The 23,924-nt window shown below is 40.9% G+C and overlaps 1 protein-coding gene across 13 annotated transcripts in view; it reads left to right on the forward strand.

The window, feature by feature from the left end:
• The window catches only part of USP54 (ubiquitin specific peptidase 54), a 103,296-nt gene extending 82,572 nt beyond the window's left edge, over window positions 1-20,724 (forward strand). For 11 of the 13 annotated variants that reach the window (XM_074590442.1, XM_074590444.1, XM_074590435.1 and 8 more), the window contains 12 exons: window positions 225-356; window positions 643-1,023; window positions 2,514-2,748; window positions 3,643-3,782; window positions 4,876-5,049; window positions 8,001-8,120; window positions 9,249-9,441; window positions 11,652-13,108; window positions 15,475-15,593; window positions 16,697-16,837; window positions 18,372-18,558; window positions 19,282-20,724. In XM_074590442.1, the coding sequence (XP_074446543.1) occupies window positions 225-356; window positions 643-1,023; window positions 2,514-2,748; window positions 3,643-3,782; window positions 4,876-5,049; window positions 8,001-8,120; window positions 9,249-9,441; window positions 11,652-13,108; window positions 15,475-15,593; window positions 16,697-16,837; window positions 18,372-18,558; window positions 19,282-19,940 (3,938 nt within the window). In that variant the 3' untranslated portion in view covers window positions 19,941-20,724. The remainder of the gene's footprint in view (window positions 1-224; window positions 357-642; window positions 1,024-2,513; window positions 2,749-3,642; window positions 3,783-4,875; window positions 5,050-8,000; window positions 8,121-9,248; window positions 9,442-11,651; window positions 13,109-15,474; window positions 15,594-16,696; window positions 16,838-18,371; window positions 18,559-19,281) is intronic. The other 2 variants (XM_074590447.1, XM_074590441.1) reach the window with 2 other exon arrangements.
• Window positions 20,725-23,924: the final 3,200 nt, after the last annotated feature.

Consider the following 23,924-nt stretch of genomic DNA (forward strand, 5'->3'; position numbering starts at 1 on the left):
ACCATGAGTCGTTGGAGGGGCTGTATTGCTCTTTTCTGACCTTAAAAGGGGAACACCCTCCCCAAGACAAAACCAAAAACTTTTGGATACAAAAACTTACCCAGACCTGCCAGTTAGCGTTGGAGCATCTACAGCTCCTAAGGAACAGGAGAGCCCCGCTGCTCTTAGCGCACAGTTGGTCCGAAGGCTCTTGTCATCTCTACTGTGTTTTTCTGTCCTTACAGGGCACCTGACTGACAGTGAGTGCAATCAGAAGCATGTTTCCAAAAAGGGCTCGCTGGCAGACCGCAAGAGGAGTTCTAGCCGGTCTCGGAGGAAAGGAGATGAGGCTCAGTCATCAGGATACCATAGTGAAGGCAAGAGATGTTCCTTTATTTCAAATATCAATAGCTCTTTCTGTATATTTTTAAGACCCTCAGTGCGTACGTGCATTTGCCTCCTTGTTTCTTATGTCTTTGTCTGCATTTTGTCCTGTCTTTGCTATGTCTGTGTTTGGGGGGTGTTGGTTGAGGCTTTTTTATTTTGTTGGGGGTTTTCTGTTTTGTTCTTACTTTTCAAAGTCTGCATGAAGATGCTGCAAGCTGGACTGCTAGATAAATCTGAAGTTATTTTTGTGTCTTTTGCTGTCTCTGTAAACTGCAGGAGAAACCTTGAAGGAGAAACAAGCCCCCAGAACTGCCCCCAAACCATCCAGCAGCACCAGCAGGCTGAGGGAATTTAAAGAGACAGTGAGCAATATGATCCACAGCAGACCACAGCCGATTTCTCAAACCGTCCAGAATTCCCCTCGTGGAGGGAATAGTGTGGATCAGGCAGAAACACGACCCTCAAAAAGCCTGCCTGCACACTCTCGAGACTGGGAAGTGGAGAGTACTAGTAGCGAGTCTAAGTCCAGTTCATCTAGCAGGTACCGGCCAACCTGGAGACCCAAAAGAGAGTCTCTGAACATAGACAGCATCTTCAGTAAAGACAAGAGGAAACATTGTGGCTACACTCAGCTTAGCCCCTTCTCTGAAGAAGCAGGTGAGTGTTTGAGAAGACAGATTTATTTCAGAATGTGTGGAATTTATAATACCCCACTATCCAGTTTTGCTTAAGTAAAGTAGGAAAGTGAAATTTTGAACATGGTGTTTAGGTCAGTGGTGAGTTGTGTCCTTGAAGGCTGGATTTTGTGTGGGTATTCGTGTTGCATGTATGGTACTTCGGTTTGCTTTCTGTGTGCTGAATTTCACACATAAGGAAATAATAAGTGAAACACTACTGTCTGTGTTGCTTAAATGAACACAGGGCTAGACTGCTAAGTATCTGGAAGTTCATGCCTTGGAGTGGCCTTTTGTATTGGTCTTTTTTTTTTTTCCCCTCTGGCTCATCATGGTATTTTTTCATGATGGCTCAGACTATGGTGCGGCGAGTACCTCATATATAAGTGCTGAGTTCTTGTGAGGATAAGAGCCTGTCAGCCAGTGGTGATGTGTCTGTGACCATTTTACGCCATAGCAGCTATGCAACTTGTACGTAGAGAATTTGTCCTCAGCTTTGCTGTTTTTGAAGGTAATAAAATCTGTTGTGAAACAACTTTGGGTATCTTTTGTTGCCCCAGCCCCTTGCTTCCCTTTCCTCAGTCTGCAAATTAATATAACAGTCATTTTGCTCCCTATCAAGAGGAGGGTACTCCTGAAACTAAAGGGTGTGGAGAGCAGATGTTCACCCGTGCCTGGGTTTGTGCTATTTTGGTACTGGAGCTGCTGCACTCCCATCTCAGAGTGCTTGAAGGACAGTGTGTGGATGAGAAGGAAGAGTGACTAGCAGTAGGGTTGCGGCTAGTGGTGATGGTGTTGCAGTAATTTGGAGGCCCGGAGAGGGGGAGGGACAAATGATAATGGCTAGAAGGAGCCGAAAGGTTAAAAAGAATTGGGAAGCATAAAGAAATATGTATAGGGAAGGTGAAGGGAGAAGACAACCCAGCTCCAGGGAAGGAAGCAAGGGGAGGAAACGAGAGGCAAGTGGGAAGACACAGTGACATCAGTAAGGAAGAATTAAAAAAGAACAAGAAGAAGTTTTTTCCTGTCCTCTGTGAACTGATGTTATGTAAGCCTCATCAAATTGTAAATGGCAAAATAAACAATGTAAAAAGTGCAGCATCTGAAGTAGATACGGCAGGCTACAATAACAAACACAAACTGGAAATACAGTTGGGGATACCGTAAAATGATCTTATACAAATTGTTATGGGGAGGAAGGGATTTTCTTTCCAGACTTTATTGTTACCTGGGGGGAATATGGTAAGTTACACTCAGAGAGAGATATTTAAAAATTGAGTAGATAATTGCTTAATATTACTAGGGATGCTGTAAAGGTATTGGGTGTTTTTCTGCTTAATATTGCTAGTTTTACAGTAAACTGAAGGCAGCGCTTCTGGTTTAAGCATGGTTGAGAAGCTAACATATGTATATGTGATTTGCTGGTATTGAAGCATGGGTCTTCTACCAAGCTATATACTTTTGTCTTGACAGGTAAAGAGCTTATTGAGAATGAGGTGAAGGAACAGACTATTCAAGAAACAAGATCGAGCCAGTCAAATGTTAGATACAAGCGTGGTGTGCTAGGCCGGGGCACCCAGCATCATATGGTGGATCAGCATCCTCGTCTAATACAGAGGATGGAGTCTGGCTATGAAAGCAGTGAACGCAACAGCAACAGCCCAGTTAGTCTGGACATGCCCTTGTCTGAAAGCTCAAGCACCCACAGGTAGATTTCAACAAATTTTGGTTTTGGAGTGATTCAAGTCTTGGTTTCTTTTTTGTAGTCATATAATGGTGTAGAACATTTTTTTAAAAATGCAGAACAATGGTCCTAGCTTATACTACGTGTTTACTGGGGCCGGGGAGAAATAGAAGGGAAATAGGAATCTGAGTGAGTTTGATTCCTTTTCTGGTAGGTATATTGATAGCTTACTACTAGTGAGAAGGAAAAGAAATGGGGTTCAGTTGAATGAGAAATGTTGACTAAAACGATGCATCTGAAATAGTCGTACCCTTAGTCTATGATTTAAAAACTCAACTAAAATATCCAACTTCGTGCTTGTCCTTTGAACAGCTCATAGACCTTTTTGTTTCAGTTAAACTATTGCTTGATAGAAGCCTTGTACTAAATGAGAGATCAATAGTCTTGTATAGAAATCTTTGACATTTTCAGTTTGAGAGGTTCACTGAAGTCTTGCAAGACACTTGTAATATTTATATGCAACAGTAAATAGGTAGCTTGATGTGTTTCTCTCCTTGGCTTGGGAAGCTTCAGGCAATCACAAACTGAGACTGTTTATGGCCAGAATAGTAGATTTTCAGCTGTAAGAATCTCTAGAGAACAGCTATTGGACCACAGTTTAAATATGCATTGCATAATGTTATGGAGAAGAACAGAATTATTGTCCTCCCCTTTGTTAACTTTCTCTTTCCTTGTTCCTCCCAAGATTTTCTTATGGTAGGCTGTTTTGTGGTTTTGTTTTTTGTTTTTTGTTTTTTTTTTAATGAAATTAAAATGTAAGTAAATATTTATGTGATGGTAAAAAAAAAAAGAAGTTAGATATCATTTCTCCTGGAGAGATTAGTACAATGGCAAACTATAATTGCTCTCTTCTTGGAGGGATGTTCACATGAAGCGAACAGGTGGATTGGTTCCTGCCTGGCGTAACATCCCAAAGTCTCACAGTAGCAGCATCTTGGAAGTGGAGTCTAATTCATCAGTTGGGAGCTGGGCAAACAGCGCACACACCATTGGAAATGGTAAGATATACTTTCTTGGTAGCAGTGGTTTTGCAAGGTAAATTGTGTTGGATTGTTCTTTACTTTCTGGATCTTCACAGTGAAATTATGAGGAAAGGGAAGAGGAACATTGAGTAACATAACACAGTTTTACAAGATATAACTTATAAGACTTACAAAAGGGGATTGCAGAAAACTGAAAAATATTCCTTTGATCGTGTTATTCTGGCATCTTTTTTTGTTTGAGCCATTTTTCTTATTCTTTCCCATAACTCAGTATTCTGCCATCAGTGGAAAATACCTTCCCAAGCATAACTCTTAAGAACTTAGTACAATTGACAAGTCCTGAAAACAAGCTCATAATGCTGTACAAAATTCAAAATTGTCAGAAATGAGAATGGATATTTACAAGGTGTTTGGGCTAAGGCTGAGCTTTTCTGCAGATGTGTGTTCTGATTATGTATCATTCTGAGGAAATATTTTATTCCAGAGAATGCCTGAGGAAGGGAATGGGAGGAGGGTAGACACTTTCTGAATACAGGTCTTAGTTGAAGTGAGAATGACGACTGATTTACTTCTACTGCGTTGACTAGGATATTGATAAGCTTTATTTTCCTCTCATTTTCATCTGCTTATGCAGTTAGATGAAAAGCATCTCAGTTGGAATCCATTTTACTTACTAAAGCTAATGATCTAGCTAATTTGACATAGCATTATTTACAAATTATAAGCACAGTAAGAATCCTCAGGATTTCAGCATCAGCGTAGGGTTATCTCTTCCAATGATTTTCTCTTCCGTTTTCTGTTTCTTAGCTCAGTGAACCCAGGGATGGGCTGTGCTGCAGGGGAGCTCAGGGCAATACTGCAGCATTTCTGCCAGTCACTGACACAGAGAAGGCAATTGGAAACCAGATAGCTTGGGCAGAGTTTTAAAAGTAAAATTTAAGAAAGCAAAATTTGTGATCTGAAATTCTGTGGTCTTTGCTTGGTCAGTCTGTTATTTTCTAATGTTAATTGTATTCTCCATTAATATTTCTTTGTCTTTTAAGTAATACTTAAGATACTTTAAGAGATTTTATGATCAGAAAAGTTTCTTTCTTTTTTTCTTTTGAAGGTGGGGAGATGTTTGTCCCTTCGAAGAGTGAACTGGATGAATTGCAAGAGGAGGTGGCAAGGAGAGCGCATGAACAAGAACTACGCAGAAAAAGAGAAAAGGAAATGGAGGCAGCAATGGGCTTTAATCCCCGTCCCAGCAGGTTCATGGATCTAGATGAACTGCAGAATCAGGGTAACTTTTTGAATGCAGTATATTTTGCAAGGTTGTAGTGCTGATGGTTTTTGAACCTTTGAACTTAATTTTCTATTGTAGGTCTCTCTTTCTCTCCCCCTCCATTACAATTGTGTAGCTTCAGTTAGTGAAGGACCATCAATTTCCAACATGGAAGATGTGTAAAACCTGTGTTTGGTGTTTTGACCAAATTCCTTCTTAAGTGAGACAAATAAGTAATGCAGAGGTGTTTTTATATATTCATATATGGTGATATGCACCATTACTAGTATTGATATCTAGATTTAGCTATAAGGCTTCACCGAACATCTTAGAATGAGCAGGGCTGTTTGTACCTTTCAGATGCCTCAAGTCCACCTGCAGCTTAGCTTTGTTCATTTAGGCTATTGTTTTGTTTCTGATAACATCACTGCCCAAAGCAATTCTGCTTGTTTCTGTACTTTCCGTTCTCCGGCTGTATTCCTGTCAGGCGTGGGAACAAGTACTGTGGCAATTGAAAAATCCGAGCTGGGTTTAGCTTACATATCTTTTCTAAGGAAAAAGAATTTAAAAAAAAAAAATAAAAAACCTAAATACCAAGTTTGTTTGTCTTTGCCATGACTCCTCATGTTTCTGGCAGGGGATGGCAGCGGAAGAGGTTTAATTGGAAGGATGGACCTGCAGCAGGGGGAATTTGATGACAGGATTCACATGTAGCATCCTTGTTTTAACCCTAAATCTCCATCAGCCAGTAAGGGGAGACAGAGAGACAGTGGAATGAAGTGCATTTCTCCAGTCGAGAGTGAAGCCCAGTAGAGCATTTAAGTGAAAGGTTGTTGGTTGGTCAGCAGAGCCAACGAAGGCGCAGTGAACGCCTAGGCTCTGACTGGGGCAAACCCACTATGGCCCCTGTGTTGCCAGGCATCTGGGCATCCCCATGCTGCTTGCTCTGACCTGTTGTAGGTGAGAGTCGAGGAACTGGTTTGCTGCTACAGGACAGAGAGGAAGAGAGTGCCAGCTCAGGGCACAATACAGCCAATGCTCTCCAGGCTACAGTTGTGCCAACTGCTCAGCAGACGGAATGTCACTGTGCCAATGGCAGATGAAAAGTACGATCTCTGCGAGAATGTCTGACTGTGGGAATGTTTTCATAATTTTTGCTGACCATCAGTGAGCCATTTAGTTATCCTTTACAATCCTGCTGTGACCTCCTGGTAAACAGGTGAAAAATTCTGATGTACCAGAGTAGACTGGTATCTTTTTTTCTTATTAGTGTTTACTCTTCTAACCTAAACGGTAATGATGTGAAAATTGAAAATTAAACCTCCATCATTGAGCATGAGGATGTTGTCTTCTCTGCTTCTCCTACCGGAAAGAAAATAGCGTATTCTCCAAGATGTTACCCCTCTTTGATCTCTTGTTGTATTAGATAGTAGAAGAAAAAATTGCTTAGCTTTTCCTTGTTAAAAAGAAAGGAAACTAGAATAATGCTTCATCAAAAAAGACTTCAGTAGAATGTTTGAGGAGTTACAGGCATTGACTTGAGATCTGGGAAAGTTTCTGTTTATTCCTTTTAAGCCTTTCCGTACCCCAGTCAGAGATGTAATAGCTTAACGTTAACAGACTGCTTGACTGCCTGGAAGGCTTGCTTGTATGCAGAACTTCAGAACACTTGTGACTCATTTTCCCCTCAAGTAAACTGCTAAATTCATGCAAAGACAGCTAACTTTAGTATACTGGCCTTGATTACAAGCCTCAGTAGCCTTGATTTTGAAACGGAATGTGCTGCTTGATTAACTCACTGCTCTAACAACTCTCACTTCTCTCTGCAGTGTTTGCTTTTCATGCAAGTTCTTTGGGATTTATGGTATAAGAGAGTTTGTGTTTGCATCTGTGCACAAGGGTGTTGGGGAGCAGGCCAGGGCATAGTATATGTTATGCAAGTTGAGAAAACATAATTTATTGTTGGCTGATACTTATGTTCTCAACTACAATGACAGAGACATTCCACTAAAAAAACCCGACCCCTCAACAAAACAAAAAGTGAAATTTTATTTTCTGTTTTCCCCTGCCTCATTTGAATGTGTATGTACATTTTAGTGCATAACTTGTATAATGCCTAATAGGTGATACCAGATTGTTTGGGCATTTTCTCAGAACTGGATGTTCTGATGCCAGGACACAGTTTTTCATCTTTCTCCTTTGTGTCCAAGGATGACTTATCCTTCTCTTCTCCAACACTGTTTTCTAAATTGTTGCAAAAAGAATTCTTGATAATTGTCCCTTTCTTCTCAGCTTCTTACACCTGTGTTTTTTCCCCCTAGAGCTGCAAGACCTTTGGGTTTTTGTCTTCTGTTTGTCTCTTTCAGCAGTTGAGTGTATGCACTGAACACGTGTTTGTAGAAGTATTTGGTGCAGGCATTTACACTTGCACTCAAGTCTGAGTTTTGTTCCCCAGACATCTCAGTTGTTTCAGTTTGTTTCCATTTTGTATGGAAGTAATTGGATATCTGAAGGAGGGACAGATGATTTTTGTCAGGGGACTTAACGTAAAAGGAAAGCCCTGACCTGCTATATTTCTTACTGATATATTTTGGTTTAGATTTAATTCTAAATTTAGATTAATTCCTACTTGACAGAGGTCATCTGAATTGTCTCTGTGATATGTCTATACCATCTTTTGTACTGATTTTGACTGTTGAAAACAATATAGTAAGCCAGTACAACTCTCTCAAGTAAACAACATTTGACGAAAAGAGCTTGGTTCACATTATTTTACTGTGTGCGTGTGAAGCATATCCGGGTGCTCAAGTTGTACTTCTGCTTAGGGAAGGTTAGGTGGTGCGGTCTGGGATATGTGCAGCCTCTGCGAAACTCCGTATGTGGAAGAATTTGGCAATCACGAATGGGATGAGGGTAAGTGAGGATTCTGCAATGAATGAAACCAAAATGAAGGGTGCTGCCCATTGCAGGGAGGAGTGATGGCTTTGAGAAGTCGATGCAGGAGGCAGACTCAATCTTTGAAGAGTCGCTGAATCAGGAGCAGAAGGGGGATTGTGCTGCAGCTTTGGCTCTCTGTAACGAAGCTATATGTAAGTAATTCTAATCACCTGAGCTATTGCGCTTTTGACAGTTTACTAATATCATAGAAAAAAGTCTGAAACATTGAATATGGGGATCCAGCTGGTCTTTAAGAAACATGCAGGGAGACAGAATCTTTCCTTTTTACAAGCATTCCCTTTTAAGGGGTTTATTCCTATTCCTCTTCATCTGTTTTTTTCATGTTTGCGTTCCTTTTTGTTGTTCTCTCCAGTGCTATGGCAGTAAGAGCACTGGGGTGCTGATGTGCCCTTTTTGGTGCTAAATGGTGCGTTTCAGCAAGCACCTAGTAGGTAACTCCCCTGCCACTTGGTTCTCAATGATTTTTCCCCATCCTCAGGCCAAATTGCAAAGGGCATTAAGCTCCCCTGTTTCTTGTGGAGGGTGTAGCATAGGAAGAAAACGGTAGCCCACTCTTTAGTGATCTGGATTAACAGAAATGAGCTATGCTGTACCTGACTTCCATGAAGAAAAGAGCATTAGGACATTGAAGAGCTTAAATGCATTGTGACCTTTGAGAATGTGTGCTATGTGATATCATTTTATTTTCGGTCTTTTTCCATTATGACTGGCTGGCTCTCTCACCCCACGCTCCCCCCTGTCTGTATAGAATGGCTGCAGACAGAGTGGGTAGCTCCTGTGCATTTGCATTTAGAAATTGGCTCTTAGGGAATGCAGAGTAAGGGGCGCAGCATACAGCTGTTGCGAGGCTAATAATCTTCCATTCCAGCAAGGCATATGCTGAATCTCAAATCCCAGCTGGGTATTCCTGTACATAAAGGGAGTCCCAGATATGGAGGGTACAGGAGAAGGGTAGATGACAGAGTGAAGCATCAATGTGGTAGGGTTGGAAAGAGCCTGTGTGAAGGGGATGAGAAGTTGGGCTAAAACATGGATAACTTTTTTTTTATTTATTTATTTTGGTTTAGTTTCAATTAACGTGTTTGGACACCTGGCTAAGCTGAATGTGCATTAATGGAAACAATAGCATCCTTGTGAACTCTTTTGTGGCAGTATTTGCATGGTCCATGTTTTATGTTCTTGCTGCATCTTTTTTTTTCTTTTTCAATTTTATTCCTTTTTTCTGTTTGTTTTCTGCTATGTTTTCTTTTGCATTTTAGCTAAACTAAGACTTGCCATGCATGATGCCAGCGCTAGCACTCACAGCAGAGCCCTAGTCGATAAGAAGCTGCAAATCAGTATCCGAAAAGCCCGGAGCCTCCAGGATCGCATGCAGCACCAACAGCCATCGCAGCCGCTGTCGCCGCCAACCTGCCACCCACCACAGGGCGGCACCGTGGCCCAGTCTACAAGGTAGTCCGAGTATATCACCTAGACCCAGATCTGAGCTGCATCTATGAGCAGCACAGTCTGGAAAGAAATAGCAAACTATATATGTTCCCCTGGATAGTCCAAATCCTACAGTGTTCCTTTCTGTTATAAGACAGTCAAGTACCCCCTCGCCCCCCACCAGTCTTTATAGAAGAGTTCAATGTGCACGTGTTCAAAATGTGATCTGTGGCAGAGAATTGTAGCAGTCGGTGCCTGGCAGCATCATTGTTTTATGTACCAAGGGAAAGAATACAATAGACAATAACCTGGCTAAAAAGGGGGTGTGTGTTACCATGAAATGTGCAACTGTTTATAATCAGAGCAGTTCTAGGACTCAGTCAGTAAAAGAGTGTACTACAGTAAAAATCTTGCTGTAATTGCTTTTATGTTTGGAACAGCAACCAATGTGTGTTGGTGCTCTGTGGTTTGGAAAGTGTCAAGTACACTGATCTTTTCTTTCTAGTCCACTTCTCTCGTGGTGCACTGGTACAACTCTTGGATCCAGGTCCCGATCCTGTCACCTTGACTACTCTCCCTGATGACGTATCATTCATTTTCTTTCTGTGCTTCCCAGCATCTTGTAGCCTGGCTTAGCAGCCTCTTCAGTGTCTCTTCATGATTCTTCCTTCCATACCAACTTTAACTATAGCATAATTAACTCTCTGCTGTAACTGATCCTTTCTTCCTACCCTCCTTAGCATGCAGCTTAATCCTTCTTTCTTACCATGCCATTCCCTCCTAGCACTAGACCATCCCTATCCAATTTCTAGGCTGTTTCTCGAACTGTCACTTTTCTTCCCTCTCCCTTCTTATATGCTGTATTGTCAGAAGCTTAGGTGAAATCTCAGATGAGAATCCTTTTCTTTTTCTTTTTTAAAATGCCACATACAGCTATATACTAAAACTGAGTTAATTTGCACACCTACCAGGCTATAGTTCATAATGTTCTTTTCTTTTCCTGCAGTAGCTGAATTATATGTAATGAAGGCTGATCTTTTTGTCAATCAGGGGTCCATTATATCCTCTTTTACAGGAGAAATGCAGAGCCCAAATTATGCATTTTGGCAGATTCTAAGAAAATGAAAGAAAGGAACTTTCTAAAACTAATTTTGTTAATGCTGAACTTGCTCACTGCTGCTCTGTGAAAAGAACATTACTTTTGCAAAAAGTTATATCCAACCAAATGTTAGTATTGCAGCCAGTGAAAAGAATCCATTTGTAGCTGGAGTTCTGGACTCTTGCATTGATATAAATAACATTATAGACAGTGCAAAGTTTGCAATTACTCACAGACAAGGTGATTCTGCGACACATATCAACTAGGTCTTCATGATAACTTTCATCCTATGCATCTCAAGAAGGAAACAAAGCAATGATGTTACCATTTCCTTAAGTTTTCTGTTGGAGTTATTTGTAGCCTGTTGTTTTCTCACAGGCACGTGGACTTGGTACTGTTTCTTCTGTCTGCATATGAAATGCTAACTAAATGCAGAAAAATGCCAAGGACATGTATGACCCAAGGATGTAATTGTCTTGCATTGCTACGTAAAAGTTCACAAAGTATTTTTTTTCTGAAGTATACTTAGAATACAAATTATTACAAAATAATAGTTATATATTTAGCTTGAACTTTATTTAATGTGTTGGATAAATATCTGAAAGATCAGAATACAAAGATGATATGAGAGAAGTTTTGACCCATTCCTTCCATTTGTCAAGTCATTCTTCATTAAGTTGGCTGGAGAGAGGGGACCTTATGGAAACGTTAGTTCATGTTCAGATCATGAATGTGTCCAAAGTATTTTCAAAAATATCTAAGATGTTTATGTTGGAAGCAGTTGTTTTATTTTATATAAATGCTATTTTTACTGTTCCTACAGTTATCCCTAGCCATACGTTCAGTCTGCCGAGCTTAGGTGCTGTACAAGAATACTTTATATAGAGCCTAACTGCAGCAAAATACTCTTTAAAAATATGAAATGTATTCAGTAGATCAGTTATAGGAGAAAATCAGCATTAGAAGCAAAGGACTAACATGTATGTATCTACTGAATTAATGCAAAGTTGTCATCAGAATACAGTTAGCAAAGAAAAATGTGTTGAGGTATATGTCACCTACTACAAGTTCTGTACCCTAGGGATAAATATAAGCAATGACTACTGCTAATCATTTACCCTTCTGTGTGTTTTAGTGAACAGACTGGCCCGCTCCAAGTACTGCTGAGCCAGGAGGTACCACTGGAACCCAACAAAGAAGTGGAATTTGGGTCCAGTTCTTTCTTCCACCCACCTGCTTCCTGCCATGAATTGCACTCATCATTATATCCAGAGTCTTCCTCCTTGCCCCCTTCCGAAAGCAATCCATCCAACAGGATCTCTCCAAACTTCCAGTCTGCTTCTGCTGATTTTCATGACCAAGTTCCCTCTTTTCCCTATAGGCAAGGGTTGGCAGAGAGGTCTGCAAGAACTGAGAATGATGCCCACCATAGTGTGGAATTTGCTGACACCACAGCCACAGGGCCAAAAGACTATAGGGAATGCTGCAGTAGCAGCAAGTTAGAAGAGGTTCATAACATAACGCCTGTTCTCACACCTCAGTACAAATCCAAGGCTAACACAGTAAACTCTGGGTCTTTGCCTGCACTGTTTCCCTGTCCACATCCGCCACAAGCAGCATCTCCTGAAAAAGACAGCCATCACAGTCCTTGTTCCAAACTTGCAAGCTCTCCAGTGCGGCCCAGCATTGATCATTTAGGGGCCTATCATGCAATGACCCCTGCAACTTCATCCCCTTCACAACAGTGCTACTTGGATCCTTTGCAGAAAACAAATAAGTACTCCAGAGCAAACAGCCATGAGATTTTATTACCCTCACAGGATGAATATGGCACAGCAGAAGGTTGCAAATCTGAGGCTCTTAGTACAAAGGGACATGTTCGCTCCTTGGCAGAGCAATTTCAGAAAATGCATGCAGTCTCCCAGAGAAAAGGTACTCATGAAAAAGGCTGGATTGCTGCAGTGTGTCAGGATGAGAAGTCTCCAAAATTAACACAAAAATCTTTCATCAACTCTTCATCCTCTGGTTACAGACAGCTAATCCATCAAAACCAAGAGAACAAAACACAGTCTTCTGAAAAATTACACCCAACTGTGGATATTAGGGACAGGGTAGTTTCTTTGGAGGGTTTTAGTGCCCAACATGTTGCTTCTAAGAGTATTTCTTCTCACAGTGAAGAGCTGTGTAGAAGAGGTGGACAGAATATAGCAGACCCTGCACCCTACCTGGAAAGGCACTGTCATGATGGAGGAATGAAACGGGTGGATGATGGAGCTACTGGTAGCATTGTTGCCTCTATGCCTGTGGACCGTTGGGTGGATAATGTTACTAGGTATTACAGTTCTCAGAAGGCTAATAAGAATACTGAATGGCTTCCTGTGCCTGGGAGGAGTCCGCCCCTTTCTGATCAGAGAGCAGTTGGAGATGACTTGAGCAGGATCCCAGTACATCTGCATCCGCAGTGGAATCAAGACACAGAACAGGAGCTCTCAGAACTGGAATCCCTCTATCAGACTAGTCTGCAGGCATCTCAGGCCACTAGGCCATTCTTGGGAAGACAGGACAGTGCTAGGTATCCATTTGACCAATCAGGTAAGAATGATGTAGCTGTTTTTCTTGGTTGACCTGCCTATGTACTCCATTATAGGTGAAGGTGTGTTTTCCAGTCGATTTAGTTAAACGGGCATGAGTTTGTGCCCAGATGCAGAAAGATTATGGTTGTGGACTCTGAAAGCATTCTTATGACATAAGTAGAGAAAGCAGTGTGATAGCACTGCCTGGGGAGGCTGCAGAGTAGCTGTTGATCTTGGCAAAGAGCGCAACATCTGTTAAGAGTAACATAGAAATAATTGATCCTGTTTTCAAGTAGGGAGCTAGCTACTTAGATCAGGCTGTTGAGTTTTTCTGTTTGAAAGTCCTGCGTCACCTCTGGAATTTATTAAACTGTTTCTATGTTTGAAGGTAATGTTCTCTATATTTGTGAATTTTAACTGATTTTATTGTATTTGAGAATTTAGTCTGTACCTGGTTGAGAGGAGTAACTTTTAAAAGTGTTTCCAGATCTATGAGAGTTGAATTTGTGTTTTGCTAGGGACTACCTGCTTTAAATTCTGGAAAATTACTTGTGAAAGCAGCACTGGGAGTACATGATCTGCACTAAGATCCTTGAGACCTTGTGGATTAGTTGGTGCTAAAAGAAAATGAACAGATTCAGTTGCTGGTGGTGAGAACATCCAGCTGTTGCTGGAGACATTCAGTTAGAGTCTGATGACAGCAGGCCGGCTCCTCTTAAGCTGATCTAATCTCCTGCCTGAGATAGGGCAACCTTGATTCTCTGCTTAGCACAAGTGAAGCAAATTTCTGTGTAATCTGTGTCATAGCATTAGAGCTATGCATTTTCTGTTTAAATACAAAGCAGCCTGAAACTTGATGGGTACCAAAATAAGAGAGATATGTGTGTGTGTGTGATATGTATTGCAATACATACACAGACAGCTTTTTCCCTTGCCCTGCAGCTACGGAGGTGAAGCCTCCATCGTTCCTGACAAATCAAGCCTGGCTGAGACCAGAGTAAATACTGCAGTAAACTCTTGAACAGGTTTTTATTCAACAGGTTGAGTTTTCTATGAAACATTCTTATCTTGCAGTCTACTGGCAGACCAGGTGACACATCCAAAGGTGGCCATTTCACATTTGTTATTCTTCTGGTTTTCTTTCAGAGTTAGGCAAGATCTGACCTCACAACCTCTCTTGCATGGGCTTGAATCAGAAGGTCTTATGTGTTCCTACTTAGCTTACTGATTTTTTTAGAAGCTCTTTCTGGAAATCTAACAGGATAAAGCTCAGTTGCTTTAGTGTTAGCTGGAGCTTGAGTTCTGTCATCAAATGCCCCGTTTCTTACACTGACACTTTTCTTGCTTATTTTCCCACTCCATATGTGAGGGATGTGAGATATGGATAGTCTTCCAAAGTGAATTTTGTGTTTGAGACCTTTTACTTCTGGTTTGCTGTGACTTTCCCATGTATGTTTCTGCAAGTTCTGTATAAAACCAAAAAGTTTCAACCAGTGTATCTACTGTGATGAACTCAATGAAAATCACCTGAGTGGGTCTAGGACAGTGCTTTCTCACTTTTAACTTGGATTATGTATTCATTTTCAAATGCTGTTTAAGCTTTCTGCCCCATATCAACTGGTTTTGTCAGACCTTTGCATTCAGAATCACGGTGAAAATGCCTCTGTTTCATTACTGGAGCTTTACAACGGATTAAAGCAAAGACCTGATCCTCCAAATGCCACCTCAATGCAGAAAATGTGTTGTTACCAGCACATCACCTTTCTTTCTTTATAGAGAGATTTCCTGTGACCATTTTTATTAGGCCATTGATCTGCCTGTCTATTCCATGAGAAATCTTAGTATTGTAACTGTTTGGTGGGGATCGCACTAAAGTGAATTAACTGTAGCAATCCTAGTTAAAAATAAGACTTTTAACTGTTTAACCAGCACAACAAATGGCTGACAAACTGTAGCATTGGCTAGGAACAAGCAGGTGAATGTGTGGGGAACTTGAAGTTGATAAGTCTTGTTTATCCAAAGTACCTTTAGGAAACTTGCTCCTGGTAGCTGATTTTCTATCTGTTTAGGTCCTCTAAACTGTCTCACTTCTGTATCAAACAAATGCTGGTATGCAGTTAAATCATTTAACTCTTAAATAGTTCAATTAACTGCTCCCCAGAAGCCTGCAAAAGGGCAAGTGAAGCTGGCATGAGTATCCTGATAGACTGTGTCCCCTTGAAATGTTGGGAGTTAGCTTATATATTAATGTTCAAAGGATCTCTTGAGTTGTTGTTCTGTGTGTGTAGTCTGTCTGTCTTTGCTGGAGTAAGACCTAAGATAGTCAGAAACGTGCCATAACGTGCAATCAGGTGTTGAATTTAACCATAGCGTTTTCCTTCCCAGTCTCTGCGAACCTGAATGTGAGGAAGCTGCATGCTACGGCTGGCATGGGTCTCTCGAAAACCCCAACAGCAGAGATCGAGCGCAGTCTGTGTGGATCCGCTGTCTCTTCTGTCTCCAAGGTGACTCCTTGTTACTTAAGACGTGCTAGAGGGGGAAAGGCTTGGCCTGTGCAAGTGAAAGAATTTACAGTGGGAGAAGTAGAATACGTTACGGCAAAGGTACTGGGGTCATTGATACAAGTGTTAGAGAGAATTCTAAGTGCAGTCTAGCTCAGGATTAATTAGCTAAAAAATGAGTGACTCATGCTACATGCATGCAACCAAATTATCTGAATTCTGACTTTGAGCAACATATCCCTGAAAATGTCAAGATCTAGTCTCTTTGGACACACTGACAAGAACTGCCTTGCATCACAACTTGTGATAACTGCTTCTTGATGTTACCACTTGCAGGGGCACAGACTTTTTTTTTTTAACTGTGTCACTCCATATCTTGAAAGTGGGGGATAATTTAGTATTTGCTACAGTTGGTAGTTGGCCACGTCAGAGTGGGAGAAGATAATTTTTCGTTTTCTAGGGAGAAGCTGTTTAAATAGCTGGCAGTTACGTATCAGTGCCTGTACGTGAAAACCTACAAGTCTGTTCAAGGGGAAATGACATTTCCTATAGTACTTCCATACTCCTTAAAGGGAGCTTAAACAGTCTTGTTTATGTAGAACAGACGAAAAGAAAGAAGGAATAAACATTTCCCTTGCTAACATAAAGCTTCCAGCACTCATCAAGTATTCCTTGATTTTTTTCAGTTATGAGAAGACTGTAGTACTTTATGATAGGATGGCTCTCAGCTGCAGCCACGATTATCTCTACAGGGGCAGTGATACCTGTAGCAGCAGTCAGTCGTTTAGGTAGATTCATCCCAGTAGAGACTTTTTGTCCTGGCTTTAGATATTTATAAAAGAATCAATCTCACTTAGACAATCAGTGTATATTTACTAAAGAAACACAGACTATAAGGAATAATATTGTTTAATCACCGGATCCAAACAGACCCATTTGCTTTAAATTTTCAAGGTAGTACCTTAATGAAGGATTTTAAAAAAGAAAAGGTCATGGACTTTATTGAAGTACAGTCTGTTAGATTTATATTGATCTCTTCCCTATAATTATTATACAAAATTGATATTACAGAGAGCCTTTTCTGAAATGTGTGATATTGTCTGCAGGTCACGTATACCAGAGAACATAGCAGGGAACCAGGAGAGGAGGAAATGTACAGTGCAGAGAATTTCCGTCGCATTGCTCGCAGTCTCAGTGGAACAGTCATCTCAAACAGAGAAGAGACTTTGGTCTCTTCTCACAGTTTTGTAAGTAGAATGATGTGCAGCTTTCCAATGAGCCCTCGTCTGTGTGTAGGGTTGCTGTTTTCTCTGTCTGCGTTTAGTAGCTAACAAACAAGACAGCAGACAACTGAATAATAAGCCATGATGAAAGCTTATCTTTGTGAATTTTTGTTCTCTTTTTGGAAGAAGAATGAGCTTTTATTTGAGTAATAAAGCCATCTTCTTCAGGAGTCATTGCAGACTAGTACCTGCTGCAGCTGGTAAGCATGTGACCTAATATTACTTGCCAGTATCCAAAGACATCCAGTATAAACATTTTCTTCAGTTGACTTAGAGTATTTTCAAGAAAGCTTCTAATACACCTATAATTTTAAAAAGACACGATTAATCATGTGAAAATTTCTGCTCTTTTGTGGTTATATTCAGGAAGTAGCATTTTTAGAGAGTAAAAGTAAGCATAAAGGGAGATAATTTAAGACTTGGTACATGACATGCATCCAGTTACATACAGTAAGTAACTAAAAATAGGGAGATTGATTTTTATATTTTTTTTTCATTTTTTCCCCCCTATGTTATCTCTGTTTAAGTAGTTTTAGGTGCAAGTTAAAGCTGCCAGTGAGGAAAACAGTAACAGGTTATTGTTGGTGTTTAGCAACATAGACAGATATAATGTGAAGGTTTGGCTTGGATTTAATTTTTTGTGACCTGTACTTAAGTTTTGATTTGATACCAACTGCATAATAAGTGCAGAAGAGTCTCAGTTGTAAAATCAGTTATTTAGACTTGTTGGTCTGATTCAATCTTTCTGTTGTGTGCCATAAGCTACGAACATGTCAACTTCTGAATGTTTGCTCTTCAGCATGCTTTAGTTGAGGGCTTTAATGCATACCTGGAGGGGCTGGCAGAAGCAATTAAAACCTCTAGCTGCCCAAAGCCCCCTTCTCTGCTGAAGGTTTTTATCCCCACAACAGAAGCAGCTGATAGGATGGCTCTCTGGCACGTTTCTTCAAGTTAGTCACTGGGCTCAAGTCTGTGATGGTTTGTTCATGCCATTCAGCCATCCCTGCATTGAAGTAGGTACCCCCGAATAGAGGGAAACGGTTTAGCACTGGTTAATTCTTCGGCTGCAACAGGTGAATTTGTTGATAGTCTGGAATTAGAGCTTTCAGTAAAGCCTGCTAGAAAATAGGAAGGAAGGATCAGCAGTACCCTTCTTTATTTTGTGGCTTGTGTAGCATGGCAGTTCCAATACTGACTGGCCTGCCATCGTTCTGTGGATTCAGTTTGTGAACCAAACCGTAAGCCATTGTGTTTGTTTTGGGTTTTTCTCCTTGATATATTTCCAGTCAAATGACCCTCCTGAGCAGCCCACTGCTGCAGTAAGAGCCTTACTGGATTGATGCAGTTTTTATGTGTATTTCGTTTTCACATACAGATGCATGTTTTTGTTCCAGTGACTCATTCCTGTCCTTGGATCAACACCATCTTTGCTTGATTCAACCCAACTCTGTGTTTACTCTCATTTTATGTTCTTTTCTCCTTTCTCATTTTATAAAAGGAAGCACCAAATACGAGGAAAATGCCAGTGGACACCAGCCACCGTTCTTCCAGCTCCACTTCCTTTCCTTTCCCCCATGATCCTCCTGTGTTTCCCTTTGATCCCCAGCACAACCCAAACCAGGTGCAGCACCTACCCCATGATGTACTGATGCCCAGCATGGTGGGCAAGGCACGTAAACCGTCAGGTAATCACAGGACTTTTCATCCTCCTTCATGATCAGAAATATCGCTGAAATACAACTCTTCAGATCTTGTCTTTCATAATGATGTTTCACCATCTGCCTGAATTCCTCCAGAAATCTGGAAGGATGAATCACGTTCTCTTTCTTCTTCTCTGCCCTTTTGAGTTGTTCTGTGATTCTGTGTTAAGTGGACATAACAAAAGGGAATAATCTTCATGGAAACATTACGATGACTTTATATAAAATCATATTCACGTTTTTGTGAGGTACTTTCTTTAGTGTAAAAGTAGCAGTAAGACCCAACACCTTGTTGTCATGTATGAGAGTACTTCCACAAGCTACTCATTCCAGCAAATCATACATGTAATTGTGCCAATAGAAATAACTAATTCCTGCATGAGAGTTGTTTTCCTTGTGACAGCCATCAAAACCAGTTTGATCTACTAGCCTTGAAATACTTTGGGCTCCTACTTGATGACACAAGGGCTATTAAAGAAATCGGAAGTATGTGACAGCAGCTGTGGTAGGATAAGGAGGAAATGCAGTGAGGAAAGTGAATGCTAGAAAGGGTGCAGCTAGCTTTTATTCAGAATTGCATGTCAACCAGTAAGTGGATGTACTGGTGATCTCATTTTTCTTCTGTCGCTTGTTGGCCACAGCTGAAAGTTCTGAGAGGATGAAACAAAAAATATAACTAAGCAAACCCTTTTTTATTTCCCCCCTCAGGAGATCAGAAGAACATCATCCAGAAACTTTTGGTTGTGCCTGACAGGGGTGAAGCTTTCCAAGGTGGAGACTACCCAGGTGTGGCACTGAGCTATGGGAGTCTCCCTTGTGCACCCAAAGGCACCCTCTCCCAGGGGCAAAAGCCTCTTGTTAATCCACATTTAGGAGGTGGAGCATCAAGTGTCTCTGGCCATTGGCTGAACATCAGCTACCCTGCTAGGCAAACAGCCACATTACCAGATAAACGAACAACACTCTGGGGTAAACATGCTGGCCAGCCAGGCAAGAGTTTACAGGAAGGCTTCCTCCAGCAGCCTTCACAACGTCAAATGCATGAATCTTATGCCATCGGTTGCAGGCTACCAGCCAGCAAAGACTACAGCACTTTAAGAATACCACATGAGCCTTCTTGGGATCCCGGTGCCTCTCAAGGTTGTCCTGTGCCCCCTTCTTGCGTTAAGGCCCCGGGTCCAAGGAGAGTTGACATGCCCCCAGAAGAAGACTGGCGACAGAACAGCTACACCCCTCAGCCTGTCAGAAGGCGAATGCTGCCAATGCATGGGATGGATGGGACTTTTTCTTCCGCTTCAGAGGCACACAGAAATATGCTGGCTCGAGCAGCAGCAGCTACTGGCACCATGCAAAATAATGGCTGGTGAGATCCCATACACTCCATGAGCCCTAATAAACCGCTCTGTGAACAGACTGTAGCTGTTGCCAGAGCATGGATTACATGGAGACAGCAAACTCTTTCAGTCAGTATCTGTGCCAGTTTTGTCTTAAAATGTAGCTATACAGTACGTGGAAACTAATTGCACTGTATTTCATTTCTGACACTACTGAACTGCTGTCTGGATGGAGAATCTTAGCTATTCTAGTCCTGGCCTCTCCTAGCAAAAAAGTGCTATAGGAATGGTAAGCTTCAGGGGCATTGGTTTACGGGTAAGTTCAGAAGTATGCGCATGTTTTGAAGGAAGATGGCCGCTAACAAAAGGACATTTTTAAGGACTGTTTTTCATGAAATGTAGCTTTGGTAAATTCTTCACATAAAAAACTCAATCCTTTTGTTTTCCTCTCCTTCCTCTCTCCTGTTCCTTCCTAAGGGACACAAAAAACTGACCCACCTTCCAGGTTCCAGTAAATCTGCACTTGGCAGGCTGGCAGTTAGTAAAGCAAACGCAGTTTTCAGTATGCTGAGATCTCGGGCAGAGATAGCAGCTGTAGTTGCTGCTGAGGAAGTGGCAGGGAGACATTGTTCATTAGTAAATCAGAATTTTCCCCACTTCCTTAAGGCAAACTAACAATGCTTCAGACAGAAAAGACTGTTAATGCTGCACGCTTAATTACACCAATGTATACACAGAATAAGTTTAACTATTTTAGTGTCAAACATACTTGCTTTTGTAAGTATTTTTCAAATAAATCTATGAAAATAGTTCTATTTACCTGTCTGTGTATGAGCTTTCTTTGCTATTTGGCTTTACTTATTAGTTGGCCTGAAACTGCCAATTTATTGTCTTGTGCAGTAACAAACATGAGTAAATTGTTTATTCTAGTTCATTAACAAAGTTTATGTAATAAATATATATAGATATAGTTAGATTGGAGGAGATGTCTAATTTTGTCCCTGGATTTTATGTGTTTCATCACTACTCCGTGCTTAACTTTCCTCTCATAATGGACAGTAATTAAGTGTCCTTTGAAAAGTATTTTGAGACTTCTTTGTTGGAGCGAAAACTGCAGAATCTGTGCAAGATGTGTATGCAGATAGGAGACTTACACAAGAAAAAGTCATTAGAAATGACTGGTGTAGTGAGAAGTGTGATTTTAATGAGTCGCACTCCTGCTCTTACAAATCCTTTCAGGTGTGGTGTTTATGAATTGTTTAAAAACGTGGAGGGTTCTGTGAGATGCTGAGAGTGGGGAGCTGCAGCGGCGGTGGCTCTGGCCCGGGCAGGCAGTGGAAGGTCTTGGCTGCCCTCTAGCGCCTGGTACTCCTGGCTAATCTGCTCTCCCTGTTGCTCTAGGTGAGGGTCTTCGTTTTAATTTAATGTTTTGCACCTCAGTGCCTGATGGAATTTCATCAGTTTTTGCTGTTTAGTCTGAGATTGAGTCTCATGCATTTTAATAAATGTCATTTCTCAGTTTCTTGTTTCTAAATAATTGCTATTGTGTCTGTTATTGTTACAGTCTCCTGTAACTCCATCATTCTAAATTGCGTTTTACATCTGGGATTATGTTGCACACTCTTTTGCACTTAACTTTCCCCACTAGGTGTGGTTACTGGAACAAAGCCCCTCTTCTTCCACTCCTCCACATCCCAAAGAAGCCCTACTGACTTTTGACTTTTCACATAATGGTTTTGCCAATTTAATAACATGAAACTTTCAATAGTACTATTTTTTTTACTAATTTTCTAAATAAAAAGCAACAGAGTATTATTTAAGGTTTCCCAACAGATATGGAACTGTTAGTCTCTCTTGCTGCACGTGGACATGCCGTAGCCAACTGCTAATTTTCTTGCTGTAGAAATTACAATTTTAGGAAGTGACTGCAATGCAGAGGTGGATATTTGAACAGAAACATCCCTGGTGTAGTTTCTCACTCTCTTGTTGGTAGAACAATACTATTGGAGTAAAGGGAATCTGGGAAGCAGCAGTCCCTTTTTGTTTTCAGCTTTTTGTTACCTTCAGGAGTTGGAAAAAGTTCCAGTAGCCCCAGGATGCAACTGAGGACATGGATAAGTATTTGACACTTTGCTCGACTACAGCTCTAAAAAATTCAGGTGGCAGAGTGAGGCTTAAGTAGTCTTGAACTCAATTATCTAAAAAAAATAATCTGCCAAAATAAAATACAAAGTCACCTCCTCAAGAATCAATATGAAGTATGAAACACTTTCAAATAAAGAAAATATGCATGCTTAGATTTATTTTTTTTTTTTTAAATCCTACCTACTGGGAAGGAGGAAGTACACTCCCATAAAGCTCTGCAGAATAATCCTGCATTGGTGCAATTTACTTAATCATTGGTGGTATCCAGTTTTTCTTTATAAAGGGAACAGCTTTTATTTCGTCATCATAGTTCTGTCTACCAGGTTTCAAAACCAATTTGTAAATGTCCTGTGTATGTTAATTACTTACTATGAAATTAACTCAGAGGCCTGAAAAGGTGGAACGTAACCTCTGAAATACCTCCATACCAAGCAGTGTGTTAGGATTTCAGAATAGAAACAAACTGAAGTAGATTCAGCAATATATTTAACATGGGAGAAAACGTGAAGCTGAAAAAACTCTTCTGCTTCATCTGTAGTGTGTGCCTACCAGTCTTAGTGAAGTTAGCAAGTTAATTTTTACCTTGTAATTAATTTGACTAGCTCCTAACTTGCAAGTCTCTTTGATGGGATTTATATTGGCTATTTAAACCCTAGAAAAATCAATTATGTATTAGTTTAATAGCTCACTAAAGTTCACTGTTGCCTATAAGAAGGGTGAGGAGGGAGCTTCCTCGAGGAATTCAGCAGCTATTTTGGAACAGTCTTTTGTCTTTAGAGTTTATAAAATTTGTAAGCTTTGATGCAACATAACCAGGACTTTCTTTGTAAAATATCTGTCACTGGCTGCAGAGCAGGTTAATGGATGGCATTAAGTGAAATGAAACCCCCACAACTCAAATTTACCTTTTAAAAATAATTTAATTTTGGTTCTCCTAAAAATAAAATTCTTACACCCTATATTTATATGATCTCTCATAATAATTTGTGATGTGTTTAGACCCAGCTGTGTCAGGGGCAAAAAAGAGCAATAATACAATGAAGAGTAACTTGGTGTTCTAGAAGTCGCAAATTTGTGTAAACATAATCCCTCTCTATATGGAAAAGGAACTACCTAGCACAGTTCCTTTTCTTGAAGGCAGCAGAGCTTGTGCACGCTGTTTATGGAAATCGTACTCGGACCTGCTGAGCAGCAGATTGTTCAAATGGAGTGTGTGCGGGAGTGTACAGCACTAGCGAGTTAACCAAAATGCACTCAGCTTTAGAGAAGTGAGCTACAAAAGTGCAAGGTAAGTGCCTCGTCCTCCCTAAAAAAAGGCTGCTGCACCCATGTTAAAATGTGGGGAATTTGGGAAAAGGGAAGGAACCATCTTACTGATATTTCCCATGATTGCTAACATTGCTGAAATTGGCTTACCAGTGACGGTTGCGGTAGGATGTATGAGGTGTGGGCAGGATTCCGGATAACTGGCAGTCCTGCAGGTTCTGCATCTCATGTCATCTGGGGAGAGGGCCAGGGCAGGGATGTGGGGAGAAGAGAAGAGGGAAAGCAAGAGGGTGGATTGGAATAGGAAGGAGAGGATGGATAGGTGAAGACGACAAATTGAAGGAAAATGTGTGCATTACATGTCTTCACTCAAATGTGTCCCTGTTTCCAGAGAACATGCAGTAATTGGTCTGTCTGAATTTTCTTTCCTTCTTTTAATGGATAGATTCCTGTGCAGAGAGGGCCCTTGGCACCGGTCTGCCTCTGGAGCTTTTGAGAAGGGAAGATTGACTGATGCAGACAGTAGGCAATGTTCTTTATAGGAATCTCTAATAATGTTCATGCCATGGTAAATGGAACTGTGCAGAAACACTTACATACCACTGC

The sequence above is a fragment of the Larus michahellis genome, chromosome 6 (assembly GCF_964199755.1).
Source record: "Larus michahellis chromosome 6, bLarMic1.1, whole genome shotgun sequence".
Lineage (NCBI taxonomy): Eukaryota > Metazoa > Chordata > Aves > Charadriiformes > Laridae > Larus > Larus michahellis.